Here is a 16,923-nt window from a genome sequence, read left to right as displayed (position 1 = left end):
CACTTAGGGGTGTACTCACTTTTCTTACCAGCGGTTTAGAGATCAATGGCTGTGTGTTGAATTATTTTGAGGGGACAGAAAATTTACACCGTTATTCACTACTTTACATTGTAGTAAAGTGTAATTTCTTCTGTGTTGTCACATGAAAAGATACAATAAAATATTTAGAAAAATGTGAGGGGTGTACTCATGTTTGTGAGATACTGTAACTGACTGATTTAAAAAGTTAGGGAAAAAGCTATAATTTATTGTTGTTACATGTGTAAAGCGCATACAGTGGTATGAGACTAAGCTGAAAAAACAGGGCAGATTGTAAGACTTAATTGGGTTATGCCGCTAAATCACTTTCTTTCAAAGATATATTTTTTTAAAGCAAAGCCAGTCATTACAAACCCTCCAGTGTAACATTATTCTAACGCCATTTCATGTAGTTTATTTAATAAGGGAAAATGAGACTAAACCAATAAATGTTATCTATAATAAGAGAATTAGTGAAATATCCAGACTGAACAAAAAGTTGATTATTAAATGAACCATGGAAAAATAGTAATAGTAAAAGTTGGTTGAAATGTTTTTATTAAAATACGACTTTGCAAGTGTCTGTTCTGTTAGTAGGCATTGTTCCATGCATAATGGACATTGATTTCATTCCTTTAAAGGTCCATGTGTACCATACTTTTAACTGTCTTGTGGTAGAGAAATAAGAAAAGGTATAGGTGATACTGTATTACTGCTGAGATGTCACTTAGTCCTAATTAGGGACGGGGTTTGTAATCGCCACTACCTTTGGTTTGCAATGAACCCTGTGAAAATCGAGATTGGCAGGCACATTTTTTACACCATAATGCAATGCATGCCTTTTGGCCAACGGGCTTAGATGAGCCAATAAGTGGATAAGATAGTTCCTCACTGTATAAGGAAGGGAGAACACAGATCAGCCCTAGTGTCAGTGTATTGAAGCTGTAGAAAAAAGGGAGTAAAATAGAGTAAGCTAACACACTGCCTATTAAGAGGTTAGGGATTAGGAAACTGAAATGTAATTTGCATCCTGGTTGGTATCCTTAATGGGAAACAAAGGCTTCCCCTTCCACGTGTTGTTCAGTGAAAGGGTCCTGTCCAAATAACAGTTTGCAGGAAACTCTGGGGAGGAGTGTCAACTGAAGTTTTCTGGGACATAACTATCACCCTTCTACACTTCTTTGGTGAATGGATTCCTGTCTGTGGAACATTTTGCTGTTTAAGAAACAGGCGTTGCACTGAAATTCTCTGTGATCTCACTATATCTGGTATTCACTGACTCCTATTTGGTCTTCACTAGCACACACACTATGTTTGGTATCCTGCCAAGTATGACAAATGATATTGCATAGGTTTAAAACTACAGACAGAGTGCCATCTTTATTGCTTACTAAGAAAAAAACATTTACGGTATAAGATTTTGAAGAACTGTGGCTCCTTTCTCAAGCATGCCAGTGAATGAAATGGCTTAAAACAGCAAACATCTTATAGCAAAATCAGAATATATAGTAGCATAATTGTGTTCCATCCAAATATTAAAATATTTATAGAAACTGAACATGAAATAACATGTAAGTCTGGAAAGGCCACAAAATGTGATTTGCTGCCTTTGTTTCTAAATGGTGTTATATTTCAGATGGGAAATCTTAGTAGAACTGAAGAATCAGGAGGCAAATAAAAAAATGTTTTAATATATAATTCAAGGTAGGGAAAATTATTGAAGAAAATGATTTCATTAAAAATAAAAACTGGAACATTTAGTGTGGAGAAATATGTTTTATTCCAAATTGGGTAAATCTACAGGATTTATATTTAATATTAGTATTATATGCTGAATAAGTATAAATAAATATATATATATATATATATATATATATATATATATATATATATATATATATATATATATCTTTAAAAAGATGTTAAAATAAGAACATTTCTAATGTATTAATTAATGTATTATTTTATTCACAGGGTTCAGATGAAGAGCATAACAAAACTGGGTCTACATTTGCAACACAACATCACCACCTCCTACATTGTCTGGAGAAGACCACGGTAGGGAACTTAAAACATTTTTCTACTGTGGAAAGTGAGAATACAATAATTTGTGTTGCTTCACTGCAGAAAGGAAACTGTGGAAATGCTTCTTAGTTACTTCATGTAATTTTCCTTTTGCATAGGATCATTGGCCTTTTTTATTAGCTGGCCTGTATCACATGCTTTTTCCCACCTTGACTTGGTTGATGACAACCAAAATAATCTGATAACTGATAGGTGGTAGTCACCATCCAACACATGCAACAGGAAATGAGAATAAGGGACAGAGTCACAAATTTGAGCATTCTAAAATCAGATTTCCATGAACTGCAAACTTTAAAAATAATTTTAGAAAGCCTAGATGACCACCACCTGAAAATAAATTTGGTTGTATTTGGGCTATAAAGTCAATAAGACCATCTTTCATAGCCTTCCAAAATCCTAACACATGATTGTAGGCACAGATATTATGGGAATCAAGCAAAACATCCACGGTATTGAAAAGTCCAATTTACTGTATGTGCTTTGAAATATACCTAATATTGTAATATGCATACTTACTGAAAATCTTTGATTCCCTGAAAGGTATTCCAAATGAATTCACCCTTATGGTCTATACAATTCAAATCTAAGTTATTCGTAGGTACTACTGATACATGAAGGCTGCTGTGAAATATTCACTAATGGTAAAACCTAGTAATCCCTTTCTTATTCAGAAATGAAAATTCATTCATAAATTCAGTCTAGCCTATGAAAAATATGATATTATTTCAAAATTTACATTGATGTCTCAAAATAGAATTGAAACAGTTTACAGGTTACCTATTGTTGTGGACGAGCATTTCTTGGAAACTAGCACAAAGTTCCTATTAGAATCTTTACCCAATGAATGCATAGTATAGGTTCTACTTTCATCAGTTAGGACCCCTGTGGGATTTTACTGCTCTTTAGGGCTCTTTAGTGTTAATGAGGTTTCCATCTTAGTTATTGTCCTGCAGCAACTTTTTCAACAGATAGGAAATGAGGGAAAGTCTGCAACAGGGACACAATAAACAGCTAACAGGTGTTCTAGCCTCCCATTACCCTACACATTAATAATTGGTGGCTGTGTTACTGCACTTCCTATCTGATGAAAGCATAATCGTTGGAGCAATAAGTGAAAATCTCTGTAACGCGGCTCCAGATAGCAGAAAAAGAGTTTGATCTTTCCCCATTCTATTGAAAAAAAAAAAAAAGGCTGTATATACATTTTAATTGTCCAGAACCTGTCAAAGTAGTTCACACAACATACATGGTTAATGTATGTAGGGCAGACCTCCCCAGTTTATAACAGTCACGGTGGTTGCTAACTGTAAACACTTAACAAAGATACATCCACAGAGCAGTTGCCTAATAGATTCAGTCCTGTATAGGTGAAGCAAATTAAGCTGAAGCCCTGCTTTGCTGATCATATCAGGATTTATGAGTTCTACATCTCTGCAATGTATGGTCTGCCCTTTTCATATGAGAAACTATATTATTGGGGCTTTCCTCTCACCGAACCAATTAATTTGCTATGGTTAGTCACCGGCCTGTTTTGGTGGAACAATGGACTTCGCTCTAAGTGCACTAAACAAAAATAATCATTCCATCTTCACTGCATTGAAAAGGTAAGATTACTTAAATCAATAAAACATGTGTAAACATGAATTACGTTACAGCCTGGTTGAACATACATTACCAAGCAGGCTGTTATGAAGATCTTTCAGTATAATTGGGATATGCAGGTAATCAGTAAATTGATTTTCTGGATAAGATATGGTGTCTCCAGGGACAAGTGGCTTTCATTACTTCCTTCTCGATGTCATTGCTTCTAGGAAATATTATATTGGAAAATATGCCTTCTCTCTGTTTTAAATCTGTCTCTGTCATCTGAATAATCTCAATTTCCTTTATTTTCTGTTATCACATTATATGTAGGGGTTATCTCATGTTGTGGATGAGCCCATCTTACCACTAAGTCCTTCACCCAACATTCAGGTACCATTTCAATGTTTCTTAAGATTGTGGAAGATTGAGGTGCACTTTATGTAATGGGTAAGTTCATCCAAAAGGGTTTTCAGTTTTTGGTGGATGTCTACAGGGTGAATTACCCACTTACTCCTTGCATTCCTTGCCCAGGGATTAAAGCACCTCACCAAACAGTTGCCTCTACCCCCACACTGTGAGGGTTATTTAGCCACATGCAGATGTTTCATTCCTCTGGCTGCATTCACTTGTAATGTTAAATATAATAATGAACTAATAATGAACAGTGAGACTGCAGATCTTCCGGATAGTATGGCAGGTTGGTGTTGGAGATCCCTTGAGTAATAATATAATAGTGGGTGATACAGCCCTCTTGCATCTACCTAAAGCTGAAATATAATTTTAATTCACTTGCATATATTATCGCATCAGTGGTTAGAGCAACATATAATGGAAGCATTAAAAAAGTGCCCTCTATCTGAAACAATCAGCCATTTTGTTTTTATGTTTGAATGTGGTCACACTGTGTGAGAAAATTAAGTCTGTTTTAAACATACCAAATCGATCCCCATTACATCATATTTTCCAGTTACACTTTCATATCACCAATAAAAGAGATCATTTGACATACTGTGTTCCACACTGTGTTTGATGTTGTAAACCATATAGTGATTGTCTCTGTATTACATTTTGGCAAGAGTCTTTTTTTGTTTTTTTGTTAACAGGTAAACCAAGATTCTTTTTAATTGTTAAAATATTACTTACAGCAGCATTTGGTTAAAAGTAATTTTTTACCTAAACTGAGCATGTATGAAATATTAAAAATCCAGATCCATATGTTTCATGTCAGCATTGAATATATTTGCAATGACACATTGCTCCATTGATTGAATGGTTTTGGTGGGTAGAGTTCTAAACCACTTTGTGAATTGGCCATTAGAATAAAAGTCATTACAAACATCTTAGTCAGATGTGCCAAAAATGTAAAATATGACCATATGTAAATATTATCTTAACTCATTCAGTCTATACTACACCTACTGATTGTATTGACCAGGCTCGGGAAGGGGGCTGGGGTGATTTTTTTTTCTAAACATGTACTTTACAGCAGAATATCTTGGTGCAAATGAGGAATCTTTTTTTTTTAGTTAGCACCTACAACCTTATTCTCAAGAAAAGTGTTTTTATTTTTTCCAGCGTAAAATGTAGGAAGTGTGAAAAAATGGGAGATGCTTTAGGGGTGCTTTAGTGAAGAGTACTGTGGGCAACAATAGCAAAAAACAGAAACATTTGCATATGACTAAAGTCTGAATGAAATATAAATGAATAAATAAATAAATGAAATACAAATCCACTGCACATTGATTCATTTCATTTTATAGAATAACCCAAAAGTGTAGAGAGTTAGGAATGAGGAAGTTGACTTCTTGCTGACCACACACTGTGGCTTCACTGCTGCAGCGCAGGCCGGCTGCACAGAATCACATATATATATATATATATATATATATATATATATATATATATATATATATATATATATACGTAATTCTGCTTTTACAGGTAGGGGGCGGACACGCACATCCGCCCCCTTGGCTACGTGGTTATTGACTCCCTTACATGCCGATCACCTAGTACTGGCCAATGATTCCTGTCTGAAACCCGCTGATCGGCGGAGCGGAAGACAGGAGAGAGATCTATGCATGTAAATGACGCAGATCTCTCTCCTGACAGCAGGGATGTGTCAACTATAGTCTCCTTGCAGAGCAGGGGGTCAAAATTGTCACATCTTTGAGTAAAAGCATCACACAGTAAACACATAAACACTTGTTACACACACAGTTAACCCTTTGTAGAGAACAAAATATTGTAAGAATGTAGGTCTAATTTAAAAGAAGAATGAGCCTGATAAATTCCAGTGTCCTAATTTATCATAAACAAAGTGTTGACTAGCAATGTCCCGAACCTTTGTTGGTGAAAGAAAAGCTTACCATGCACGTTCCTTTCTATGGGGTGGCAGGAATCATCTATAGTGTTTGGTATTTTTACAGCACTGGGTTGAGTATATGGACCGCCCATGGCAAGTGCAATTTGGACTGACTGTTTATCCATGTATACTTCTATATATTTTCATTTTGGATCTATCATGAACCTGTAAAGGCTCTGCAGGAGATATATCAATGTTAGTTCAAAGGTGTAAAGAAATAAGTACAATAAACATAATAATTTTATTATTTTTAAGAGCAGAAAAAAAAAGATAATTCAGTTTATAGACAATATTTCTTCTAAGATGCTGACACATATAAATGTAAATATAGTTTAGAGCTTAGATTAACCACTTTCAGACCGGACCATTTTGCTGGTAAATGACCAGAGGTCTTTTTACACTTTGGCACTGCGCTGCTTTAACTGGTAATTGCGCGGTCATGCAATGTTGTACCCAAACAAAATTTGCGTCCTTTTCTTCCCACAAATAGAGCTTTCTTTTGATGGTATTTGATTGCCTCTGCGATTTTTATTTTTTGCGATATAAACGTAAAAATACCGCAAATTTTGAAAAAAAATGATATTTTCTACTTTTTGTTATTAGAAAAATCCAATAAACTCAATTTTAGTCATACATTTAGGCCAAAATGTATTCAGCCACATGTCTTTGGTAAAAAAAAAGTCAATAATTGTATATTTATTGGTTTGCGCAAAAGTTGTCACATCTACAAACTAAGGTACGTTTTCTGGAATTTACGCAGCTTTTAGTTTACGACTGCCTATCTCATTTCTTGAGGTGCTAAAATGGCAGGGCAGTACAAAACCCCCCCAAATGACCCCATTTTGGAAAGTAGACCCCCTAAGGAAATTGATAAGAGGCATGTTGAGCCCATTGAATATTTTATTTTTTTGCCTCAAGCGATTGAATAATGACAAAAAAAAATTTATTTATTTTTTTTTACACAAAGTTGTCACTAAATGATATATTGCTCACACATGCTATGGGCGTATGTGAAATGACACCCCAAAATAAATTCTGCTGCTTCTCCTGAGTACGGGGATACCACATATGTGGGACTTTTTGGGAGCCTAGCCGCGTACGGGGCCCCGAAAACCAAGCACCGCCTTCAGGCTTTCTAAGGGCGTAAATTTTTGAGTTCACTTCTCACTACCTATTACAGTTTTGAAGGCCATAAAATGCCAAGATGGCACAAAACCCCCACAAATGACCCCATTTTAGAAAGTAGACACCCCAAGCTATTTGCTGAGAGGCATGTTGAGTTCATGGAATATTTTATATTTTGCCACAAGTTGCGGGAAAATTACAAACTTTTTTTTTTTTTTTTTTTTTTCACAAAGTTGTCACTAAATGATATATTGCTCATGCATGCCATGGGCATATGTGAAATGACACCCCAAAATAAATTCTGCTGCTTCTCCTGAGTACGGGGATACCACATATGTGGGACTTTTTGGGAGCCTAGCCGCGTACGGGGCCCCGAAAACCAAGCACCGCCTTCAGGCTTTCTAAGGGCGTAAATTTTTGAGTTCACTTCTCACTACCTATTACAGTTTTGAAGGCCATAAAATGCCAAGATGGCACAAAACCCCCACAAATGACCCCATTTTAGAAAGTAGACACCCCAAGCTATTTGCTGAGAGGCATGTTGAGTCCATGGAATATTTTATATTTTGCCACAAGTTGCGGGAAAATTACAAACTTTTTTTTTTTTTTTTTTTTTTCACAAAGTTGTCACTAAATGATATATTGCTCACGCATGCCATGGGCATATGTGAAATGACACCCCAAAATAAATTCTGCTGCTTCTCCTGAGTACGGGGATACCACATATGTGGGACTTTTTGGGAGCCTAGCCGCGTACGGGGCCCCGAAAACCAAGCACCGCCTTCAGGCTTTCTAAGGGCGTTACAGTTTTGAAGGCCATAAAATGCCAAGATGGCACAAACCCCCCCCAAATGACCCCATTTTGGAAAGTAGACACCCCTAAATTTAGGGGTACACTAGTGAGACTAGGTAATAAATGGCGGGTGCCCTGAAACTATAAAAAAATAACTAACCAACCAGCGTCACCTGTAACAGTTATATGGTGATCACTGGTGAAAGGGTTAACTAGGGGGCAATCAGGGGGCTTTATGCGGTAGTATATGGGGGTCCCTGGCGCTATAAAAAGCTGCGGCGAACCTAAATACCTACCTGCCTAACTAGCGTCACCTGTGACACTAATACAGCGATCAGAAAAACGATCGCTTATTAGGCTGGGTTCACACTGGAGCGATGCGGGAACGCCACGAATGCGCGGCGGGTTCCCGCATCGCATGCCTCCCGGCGGCAGTTCACACTGCCCTATGCGAACTGCTGGGAGTGTCAGTGAAATGTTACTGACACCCCCAGATCAGTTCGCATATCGCAGTGCGATCTGCAAACTCGGATCGCATGGTGTGAACACCCATGCGATCCGATTCTGCTGCGGGCCAAAAAAAGGGTCCCGTGCGAATTTGCGGCGGGTGCGGCGGGTGTGGCGGGTGCGGCGGGTGCGGCGAATGGCTGAACTCGAATCGCACAGAGATCGGATGTGATTTGCACTGCAGTGTGGTGCGAATCACATCCGTTCTCAAACCGCTGCAATGTGAACCCAGCCTTAGTGACACTGGCGACGGGGGGTGATCACGGGGTTAAACCTTTATTGGGGGGGTTAGGGGGGTACCTTAGAACTAAAGGGGGCTAACCCTAACTGCCCTAACAGTTATTAGTCACAAATGACACCCGCCGGGTGATCAGGGGGTTAAACCTTTATTAGGTAATAAATGGCGGGTGCCCTGAAACTATAAAAAAATAACTAACCAACCAGCGTCACCTGTAACAGTTATATGGTGATCACAGGTGAAAGGGTTAACTAGGGGGCAATCAGGGGGCTTTATGCGGTAGTATATGGGGGTCCCTGGCGCTATAAAAAGCTGCGGCGAACCTAAATACCTACCTGCCTAACTAGCGTCACCTGTGACACTAATACGGCGATCAGAAAAATGATCGCTTATTAGGCTGGGTTCACACTGGAGCGATGCGGAAACGCCGCGAATCCGCGGCGGGTTCCCGCATCGCATGCCTCCCGGCGGCAGTTCACACTGCCCTATGCGAACTGCTGGGAGTGTCAGTGAAATGTTACTGACACCCCCAGATCAGTTCGCATATCGCAGTGCGATCTGCAAACTCGGATCGCATGGTGTGAACACCCATGCGATCCGATTCTGCTGCGGGCCAAAAAAAGGGTCCCGTGCGAATTTGCGGCGGGTGCGGCGGGTGTGGCGGGTGCGGCGGGTGCGGCGAATGGCTGAACTCGAATCGCACAGAGATCGGATGTGATTTGCACTGCAGTGCGGTGCGAATCACATTCGTTCTCAGAAACCGCTGCAATGTGAACCCAGCCTTAGTGACACTGGCGACGGGGGGTGATCACGGGGTTAAACCTTTATTGGGGGGGTTAGGGGGGCACATTAGAACTAAAGGGGGCTAACTCTAACTGCCCTAACAGTTATTACAGTCACAAATGACACCAATGCAAAAAAAAATAAATAAAAAAAAAAAAATGACATTGGTGTCACTGTGACTGGGGGGCAGGGGTAATTGGGGGGGTGATCGGGGGGTAAAGGGGGGGTGTGAGTGTGCCTGGCATGTTCTACTGTGTGTGTAGAGTGTTGGTGCAACTCACCGATCCGCTCTCCTCCGTGTCGGAACGAAAAATACCGACACGGAGGAGAGAATACATCACTTCCTCTCCTGTGTTTACATTACAGGAGAGGAAGTGATGTCACCGGGGATTTCCATTCGTCGAGAGCGATCGCGAGGGGGTGGCCATGAATGAATGGCCGCCCCCTCATCCCGGATCGCTCTCGAAGGAATGCCGACCGCCGCAGGCACCGGGGGGGGGCCCGATCGGGCCCCCCACCCGCGGGCAGGCAGGGACTTATATATACGCCCATATGCCTGCCCGTGCCATTCTGCCGACGTATATCGTCGTGCGGCGGTCGGCAAGTGGTTAAAAAAAAAAACTCTGCTGTTTTATAAAAAAAAATACTAATTTGAATTTACCTGTACTGATTAACAGACAGTGAACATCAATAATGTCGATAAGCTCTTGCTAACTCCAAAAGCCCATGTGACACTTGCAATCCTGCTGCTGAAAGTTCCCATCAGCAAAGGAGTGACACCATATATAAAAATGACATGAGTTTGAATTATTATGCCCAAAATGATATATTGCATGTAATATAATCCTAATACACAAAGTACATAAATGTGAAAATTCTCCTCAACAACACAAACAAGGTATTAAACACATAAATTCACTATAAAATCATCACTCTAAAAAACACGATTAGAAATAATACTGCAATTTATTAAAGAGATAGAGCAAAAATGTACTAAATCAATTAATCTTTCACCCCTTCTCTCCTATATATATCTGATCTTCAGTTTGCCTCTCTATGTGAGTAGTATATTAACCCATTCATCTTACTTATCTTTCACATCTACACATTAACCCATATCCTCCCACTCTACTGATATTACCTCTTCATCTCTTCGTCCCTCTGTGTATGACCTCTAAGCGCTGTATCTACTGAACCATTGTCACTTTCTGTGTTTTAACCTCCTCAATATCAGCATGTTTCTGCAAAAAAAGTTGTACAAAAAAATTAGATTCCCTTTGGGATGTCTACTTTTCAAGTGGAGTCATTTTGAGGTCTATGTACTGTTCTGCCATTTTAATTTTAAGGGAAGTTGTTTTTTTTTTAGTTTTTGGTCTGTTTCTTTTATGTAGTAATAAGTAAAAAAAAAAAAAAAAGATTAATATTGAAAACTGAAAATGGCCTGATAACAAGCTATTACAGGCTGGTGCACAAGTGTTTAAGCCTTGTATGATGCTGACACTGCAAAAGTTTCACTTAAAGTGACTGAAAGGATATTAAAGGATATCTGTACAGAGTGAATGTGAGGCTGCCATTGCTCTGTACATTTTCTCCTGAAAATCCTAATTCCCTGGATGTTGTGATACTCTAATACCTTTAAAGTGGAATTCCAGACTAAACCTAACTAATCTTATACATGCTCCCTCTCCCCTCCTATGCCGACTAACCTGTTTAAAAAAGATGTATATAGTTACCATTTTTCAAGCTACTTCAGTCCGGTTACATGATCCCTATTGTGATAGTCGGTGGCACTGGCAGTGGCAGGGGTGAGCACTTGACAACGGCTGGAATGCCTTGGAGTGTTTATCACCCAAAGGCTACTATTGCCCATCTGCACTCCCTTTGCAGGGCCGCAGGCTTTACAGAGGAGCCAAATTATGCAACCGTACTAAAACAACCTGAAATTTGGTAGGTATATACATCTTTCTAACATACCCTGTTTCCCCGAAAATAAGACCTAGCGCGATTGTCGGTGATGGCTGCAATGTAAGGCCTCCACCCCAAATAAGCCCTACCCATTTTCTCCCGAATATAAGTCCTACCCTGAAAATAACCTACAGTTAAAGGACTTTAACTAGGGCTTATTTGGGGGTAGGGCTTATATTGCAGCCATCACCGACAATCACGCTAGGTCTTATTTTCGGGGGAAACAGGGTATGTTAGTCAGCATATGTACGAAGAGGAGGAGGGAGCATTTTTTAGATTAATTAGGTTTAGCCTGGAATTCCATTTTAAAGGGGTTGTAGGATGCATTAACCACTTGCCGACCGCCTAACGCCGATGTACGTCGGCAGAATGGCACGGGCAGGCATAAGCACGTACATGTACGTGATTTGCCTCCCGCGGGTCGGGGGCCCGATCGGGCCCCCGCCCGGTGCCTGCGGCGGTCGGTTTTCGTTCGGGAGCGATCCCGGACGAGGGGACGGCCATTCATTCATGGCCACCCCCTCGCGATCGCTCCCGACGAATAGAAATCCCCGGTGACATCACTTCCTCTCCTGTAATGTAAACACAGGAGAGGAAGTGATGTATTCTCTCCTCCGTGTCGGTATTTTTCGTTCCGACACGGAGGAGAGCGGATCAGTGAGTTGCACCAACACATCCCACACACAGTAGAACATGCCAGGCACACTCACACCCCCCCTTTACCCCCCGATCACCCCCCCAATTACCCCTGCCCCCCAGTCACAGTGACACCAATGTCATTTTTTTTTTTTTTTTTTTTTTTTTTGCATTGGTGTCATTTGTGACTGTAATAACTGTTAGGGCAGTTAGAGTTAGCCCCCTTTAGTTCTAATGTACCCCCCTAACCCCCCCAATAAAGGTTTAACCCCGTGATCACCCCCCGTCGCCAGTGTCACTAAGGCTGGGTTCACATTGCAGCGGTTTATGAGAACGAATGTGATTCGCACCGCACTGCAGTGCAAATCACATCCGATCTCTGTGCGATTCGAGTTCAGCCATTCGCCGCACCCGCCGCACCCGCCACACCCGCCGCACCCGCCGCAAATTCGCACGGGACCCTTTTTTTGGCCCGCAGCAGAATCGGATCGCATGGGTGTTCACACCATGCGATCCGAGTTTGCAGATCGCACTGCGATATGCGAACTGATCTGGGGGTGTCAGTAACATTTCACTGACACTCCCAGCAGTTCGCATAGGGCAGTGTGAACTGCCGCCGGGAGGCATGCGATGCGGGAACCCGCCGCGGATTCGCGGCGTTTCCGCATCGCTCCAGTGTGAACCCAGCCTAATAAGCGATCATTTTTCTGATCGCCGTATTAGTGTCCCAGGTGACGCTAGTTAGGCAGGTAGGTATTTAGGTTCGCCGCAGCTTTTTATAGCGCCAGGGACCCCCATATACTACCGCATAAAGCCCCCTGATTGCCCCCTAGTTAACCCTTTCACCAGTGATCACCATATAACTGTTACAGGTGACGCTGGTTGGTTAGTTATTTTTTTATAGTTTCAGGGCACCCGCCATTTATTACCTAATAAAGGTTTAACCCCCTGATCACCCGGCGGGTGTCATTTGTGACTAATAACTGTTAGGGCAGTTAGGGTTAGCCCCCTTTAGTTCTAAGGTACCCCCCTAACCCCCCCAATAAAGGTTTAACCCCGTGATCACCCCCCGTCGCCAGTGTCACTAAGGCTGGGTTCAGATTGCAGCGGTTTGAGAACGGATGTGATTCGCACTGCAGTGCAAATCACATCCGATCTCTGTGCGATTCGAGTTCAGCCATTCGCCGCACCCGCCACACCCGCCGCACCCGCCGCAAATTCGCACGGGACCCTTTTTTTGGCCCGCAGCAGAATCGGATCGCATGGGTGTTCACACCATGCGATCCGAGTTTGCAGATCGCACTGCGATATGCGAACTGATCTGGGGGTGTCAGTAACATTTCACTGACACTCCCAGCAGTTCGCATAGGGCAGTGTGAACTGCCGCCGGGAGGCATGCGATGCGGGAACCCGCCGCGCATTCGTGGCGTTCCCGCATCGCTCCAGTGTGAACCCAGCCTAATAAGCGATCGTTTTTCTGATCGCTGTATTAGTGTCACAGGTGACGCTAGTTAGGCAAGTAGGTATTTAGGTTCGCCGCAGCTTTTTATAGCGCCAGGGACCCCCATATACTACCGCATAAAGCCCCCTGATTGCCCCCTAGTTAACCCTTTCACCAGTGATCACCATATAACTGTTACAGGTGACGCTGGTTGGTTAGTTATTTTTTTATAGTTTCAGGGCACCCGCCATTTATTACCTAGTCTCACTAGTGTACCCCTAAATTTAGGGGTGTCTACTTTCCAAAATGGGGTCATTTGGGGGGGGTTTGTGCCATCTTGGCATTTTATGGCCTTCAAAACTGTAACGCCCTTAGAAAGCCTGAAGGCGGTGCTTGGTTTTCGGGGCCCCGTACGCGGCTAGGCTCCCAAAAAGTCCCACATATGTGGTATCCCCGTACTCAGGAGAAGCAGCAGAATTTATTTTGGGGTGTCATTTCACATATGCCCATGGCATGCGTGAGCAATATATCATTTAGTGACAACTTTGTGAAAAAAAAAAAAAAAAAAAAAAAGTTTGTAATTTTCCCGCAACTTGTGGCAAAATATAAAATATTCCATGGACTCAACATGCCTCTCAGCAAATAGCTTGGGGTGTCTACTTTCTAAAATGGGGTCATTTGTGGGGGTTTTGTGCCATCTTGGCATTTTATGGCCTTCAAAACTGTAATAGGTAGTGAGGAGTGAAGTCAAATATTTACGCCCTTAGAAAGCCTGAAGGCGGTGCTTGGTTTTCGGGGCCCCGTACGCGGCTAGGCTCCCAAAAAGTCCCACATATGTGGTATCCCCGTACTCAGGAGAAGCAGCAGAATTTATTTTGGGGTGTCATTTCACATATGCCCATGGCATGTGTGAGCAATATATCATTTAGTGACAACTTTGTGAAAAAAAAAAAAAAAAAAAAAAGTTTGTAATTTTCCCGCAACTTGTGGCAAAATATAAAATATTCCATGAACTCAACATGCCTCTCAGCAAATAGCTTGGGGTGTCTACTTTCTAAAATGGGGTCATTTGTGGGGGTTTTGTGCCATCTTGGCATTTTATGGCCTTCAAAACTGTAATAGGTAGTGAGAAGTGAACTCAAAAATTTACGCCCTTAGAAAGCCTGAAGGCGGTGCTTGGTTTTCGGGGCCCCGTACGCGGCTAGGCTCCCAAAAAGTCCCACATATGTGGTATCCCCGTACTCAGGAGAAGCAGCAGAATTTATTTTGGGGTGTCATTTCACATACGCCCATAGCATGTGTGAGCAATATATCATTTAGTGACAACTTTGTGTAAAAAAAAAAAAAAAATTTTTTTTTTGTCATTATTCAATCGCTTGAGGCAAAAAAATAAAATATTCAATGGGCTCAACATGCCTCTTATCAATTTCCTTAGGGGGTCTACTTTCCAAAATGGGGTCATTTGGGGGGGTTTTGTACTGCCCTGCCATTTTAGCACCTCAAGAAATGAGATAGGCAGTCGTAAACTAAAAGCTGCGTAAATTCCAGAAAACGTACCTTAGTTTGTAGATGTGACAACTTTTGCGCAAACCAATAAATATACAATTATTGACTTTTTTTTTACCAAAGACATGTGGCTGAATACATTTTGGCCTAAATGTATGACTAAAATTGAGTTTATTGGATTTTTCTAATAACAAAAAGTAGAAAATATCATTTTTTTTCAAAATTTGCGGTCTTTTTACGTTTATATCGCAAAAAATAAAAATCGCAGAGGCAATCAAATACCATCAAAAGAAAGCTCTATTTGTGGGAAGAAAAGGACGCAAATTTTGTTTGGGTACAACATTGCATGACCGCGCAATTACCAGTTAAAGCAGCGCAGTGCCAAAGTGTAAAAAGACCTCTGGTCATTTACCAGCAAAATGGTCCGGTCTGAAAGTGGTTAAGGTGAAAAACTTCTCTCATTGCCCCCCCCCCCCCCCTTCATTTCACTCACCTGAGCCTGTTCATTCTCTCGGTGGAGATGTGCTCTAGATCTCTGTCTGTTGTCTCAGCTCTTGATTGGATAGATTTATAGCAGCGCAGCCATTGGCTCCCGCTGCTGTCAATCAAATCCAATGACGGGGCGGGGCCAAGTCCTGCATTCTGTGTGAATGTATACAGAAGCAGGACTCTGGAGCGTGCCTTCACAGGTGTCCACCTTAGGAGAGCCTTCTCCAATATGGACACTCAATGCGGGGAGGAGCCACCAGCACTGCCGGGGGACCCCAGAAGTCAAAGATCAGGGCCAATCTGTGCAAAATGAACTGCATAGTGGAGGTAAGTATGACATGTTTGTTATTTAAAAAAAAAACGAGGGTTAAGTTCTGGAACAAGCATGCATATCAGAAGTTCTGTTGTATTATTGTCTAAGTTTATTCAGAAAGTGCTGAATTCATTGGTGGCCCAGCATCTGCAGTAATATTTCAGAAGATAGTTAATAACGGCAACCTTCATATCTGTCCTATATATATATTTCCTTTGATATTTCCTTTGAGCATATGCATCCCTCCCCCCAACAAGTGACAATAATGGGCCTGCAAAATAGGTTGTTTGGGCTCAAGAATTGCATTGTGGCTAGGTATTGGAGGATACATGCTCTTCACTCATAGAAGTTGAGATAGAACAGGGGTACACTGCAGGGACAAATTTGAAGAGAAATACTATGTTAGTGCCTTCTGATCCTACTGTTTGCTTAGCAATTCCACCCCCCCTTCCTTAGATATAATTAACAAGTTAATGTCGACCACAGACGGTTCAAATCAAACTGTGTGTGGGCAGGCTAAATTTACCAAGTTGATAGATTGATCAGCCTGCCAGATTCACTTGCGATTAACGCTAGCGGCTACTATAGCTGCTAGCAATAATCACTATCTTCTCTCAAGGGGACTGCTTCCCCACCTGAAGACAAAATTATCGTACTGGCTCTTTAACTCAAAAACACATTCGTAAGAAATTTCATGTCTATCAGGAGATTCCAGTATTTTTTTCTAGCACACTAGCTGGCTACAATGAACCCATAAAACATTGCAGAATAGATTTTCATATTTTTTGGTAGAACACCTACAACGTCTCAATGCCTCATATGCCATCTTAATAGAAATAGCTGCAAGCAGGATTATACACAGCCGCTTGCTTGATTTCAATCAACTGACCTCCTAAGTGCTTTCCTAACTTTGATCCTGTCCTACTTTAAGACATTGCTTTTTCTGCCAATGCTTGCAGGACTTATATCCAAAGTAATAAGATACTGAAGTGACTCTTGCTAGGTCACTGTGTAGACAGTTGTAATAAGAACAACTTGTATTACCTTGGATTTTGATTTTTTTTGTATAAATTTA

The 16,923-nt window shown here is 41.3% G+C and overlaps 1 protein-coding gene across 2 annotated transcripts in view; it reads left to right on the top strand.

Annotated features, from left to right (window-relative positions):
- KCND2 (potassium voltage-gated channel subfamily D member 2) overlaps positions 1–16,923 on the top strand; it is a 531,276-nt gene that overhangs the window by 450,537 nt on the left and 63,816 nt on the right. Inside the window, exons 4-5 of one of the 2 annotated variants that reach the window (XM_077473452.1) lie at positions 1,993–2,076; positions 4,018–4,077. In XM_077473452.1, coding sequence (XP_077329578.1) covers positions 1,993–2,076; positions 4,018–4,077 — 144 coding nt within the window. The remainder of the gene's footprint in view (positions 1–1,992; positions 2,077–4,017; positions 4,078–16,923) is intronic. The other variant, XM_077473453.1, reaches the window with a different exon arrangement.

Source organism: Lithobates pipiens, unplaced genomic scaffold (genome assembly GCF_037356315.1).
Source record: "Lithobates pipiens isolate NorthernLeopardFrog02 unplaced genomic scaffold, aLitPip1_a1.2 Scaffold_8, whole genome shotgun sequence".
In the NCBI taxonomy this organism is placed as follows: Eukaryota; Metazoa; Chordata; class Amphibia; order Anura; family Ranidae; genus Lithobates; species Lithobates pipiens.
This window is presented reverse-complemented; position numbering and strand designations above follow the sequence as displayed.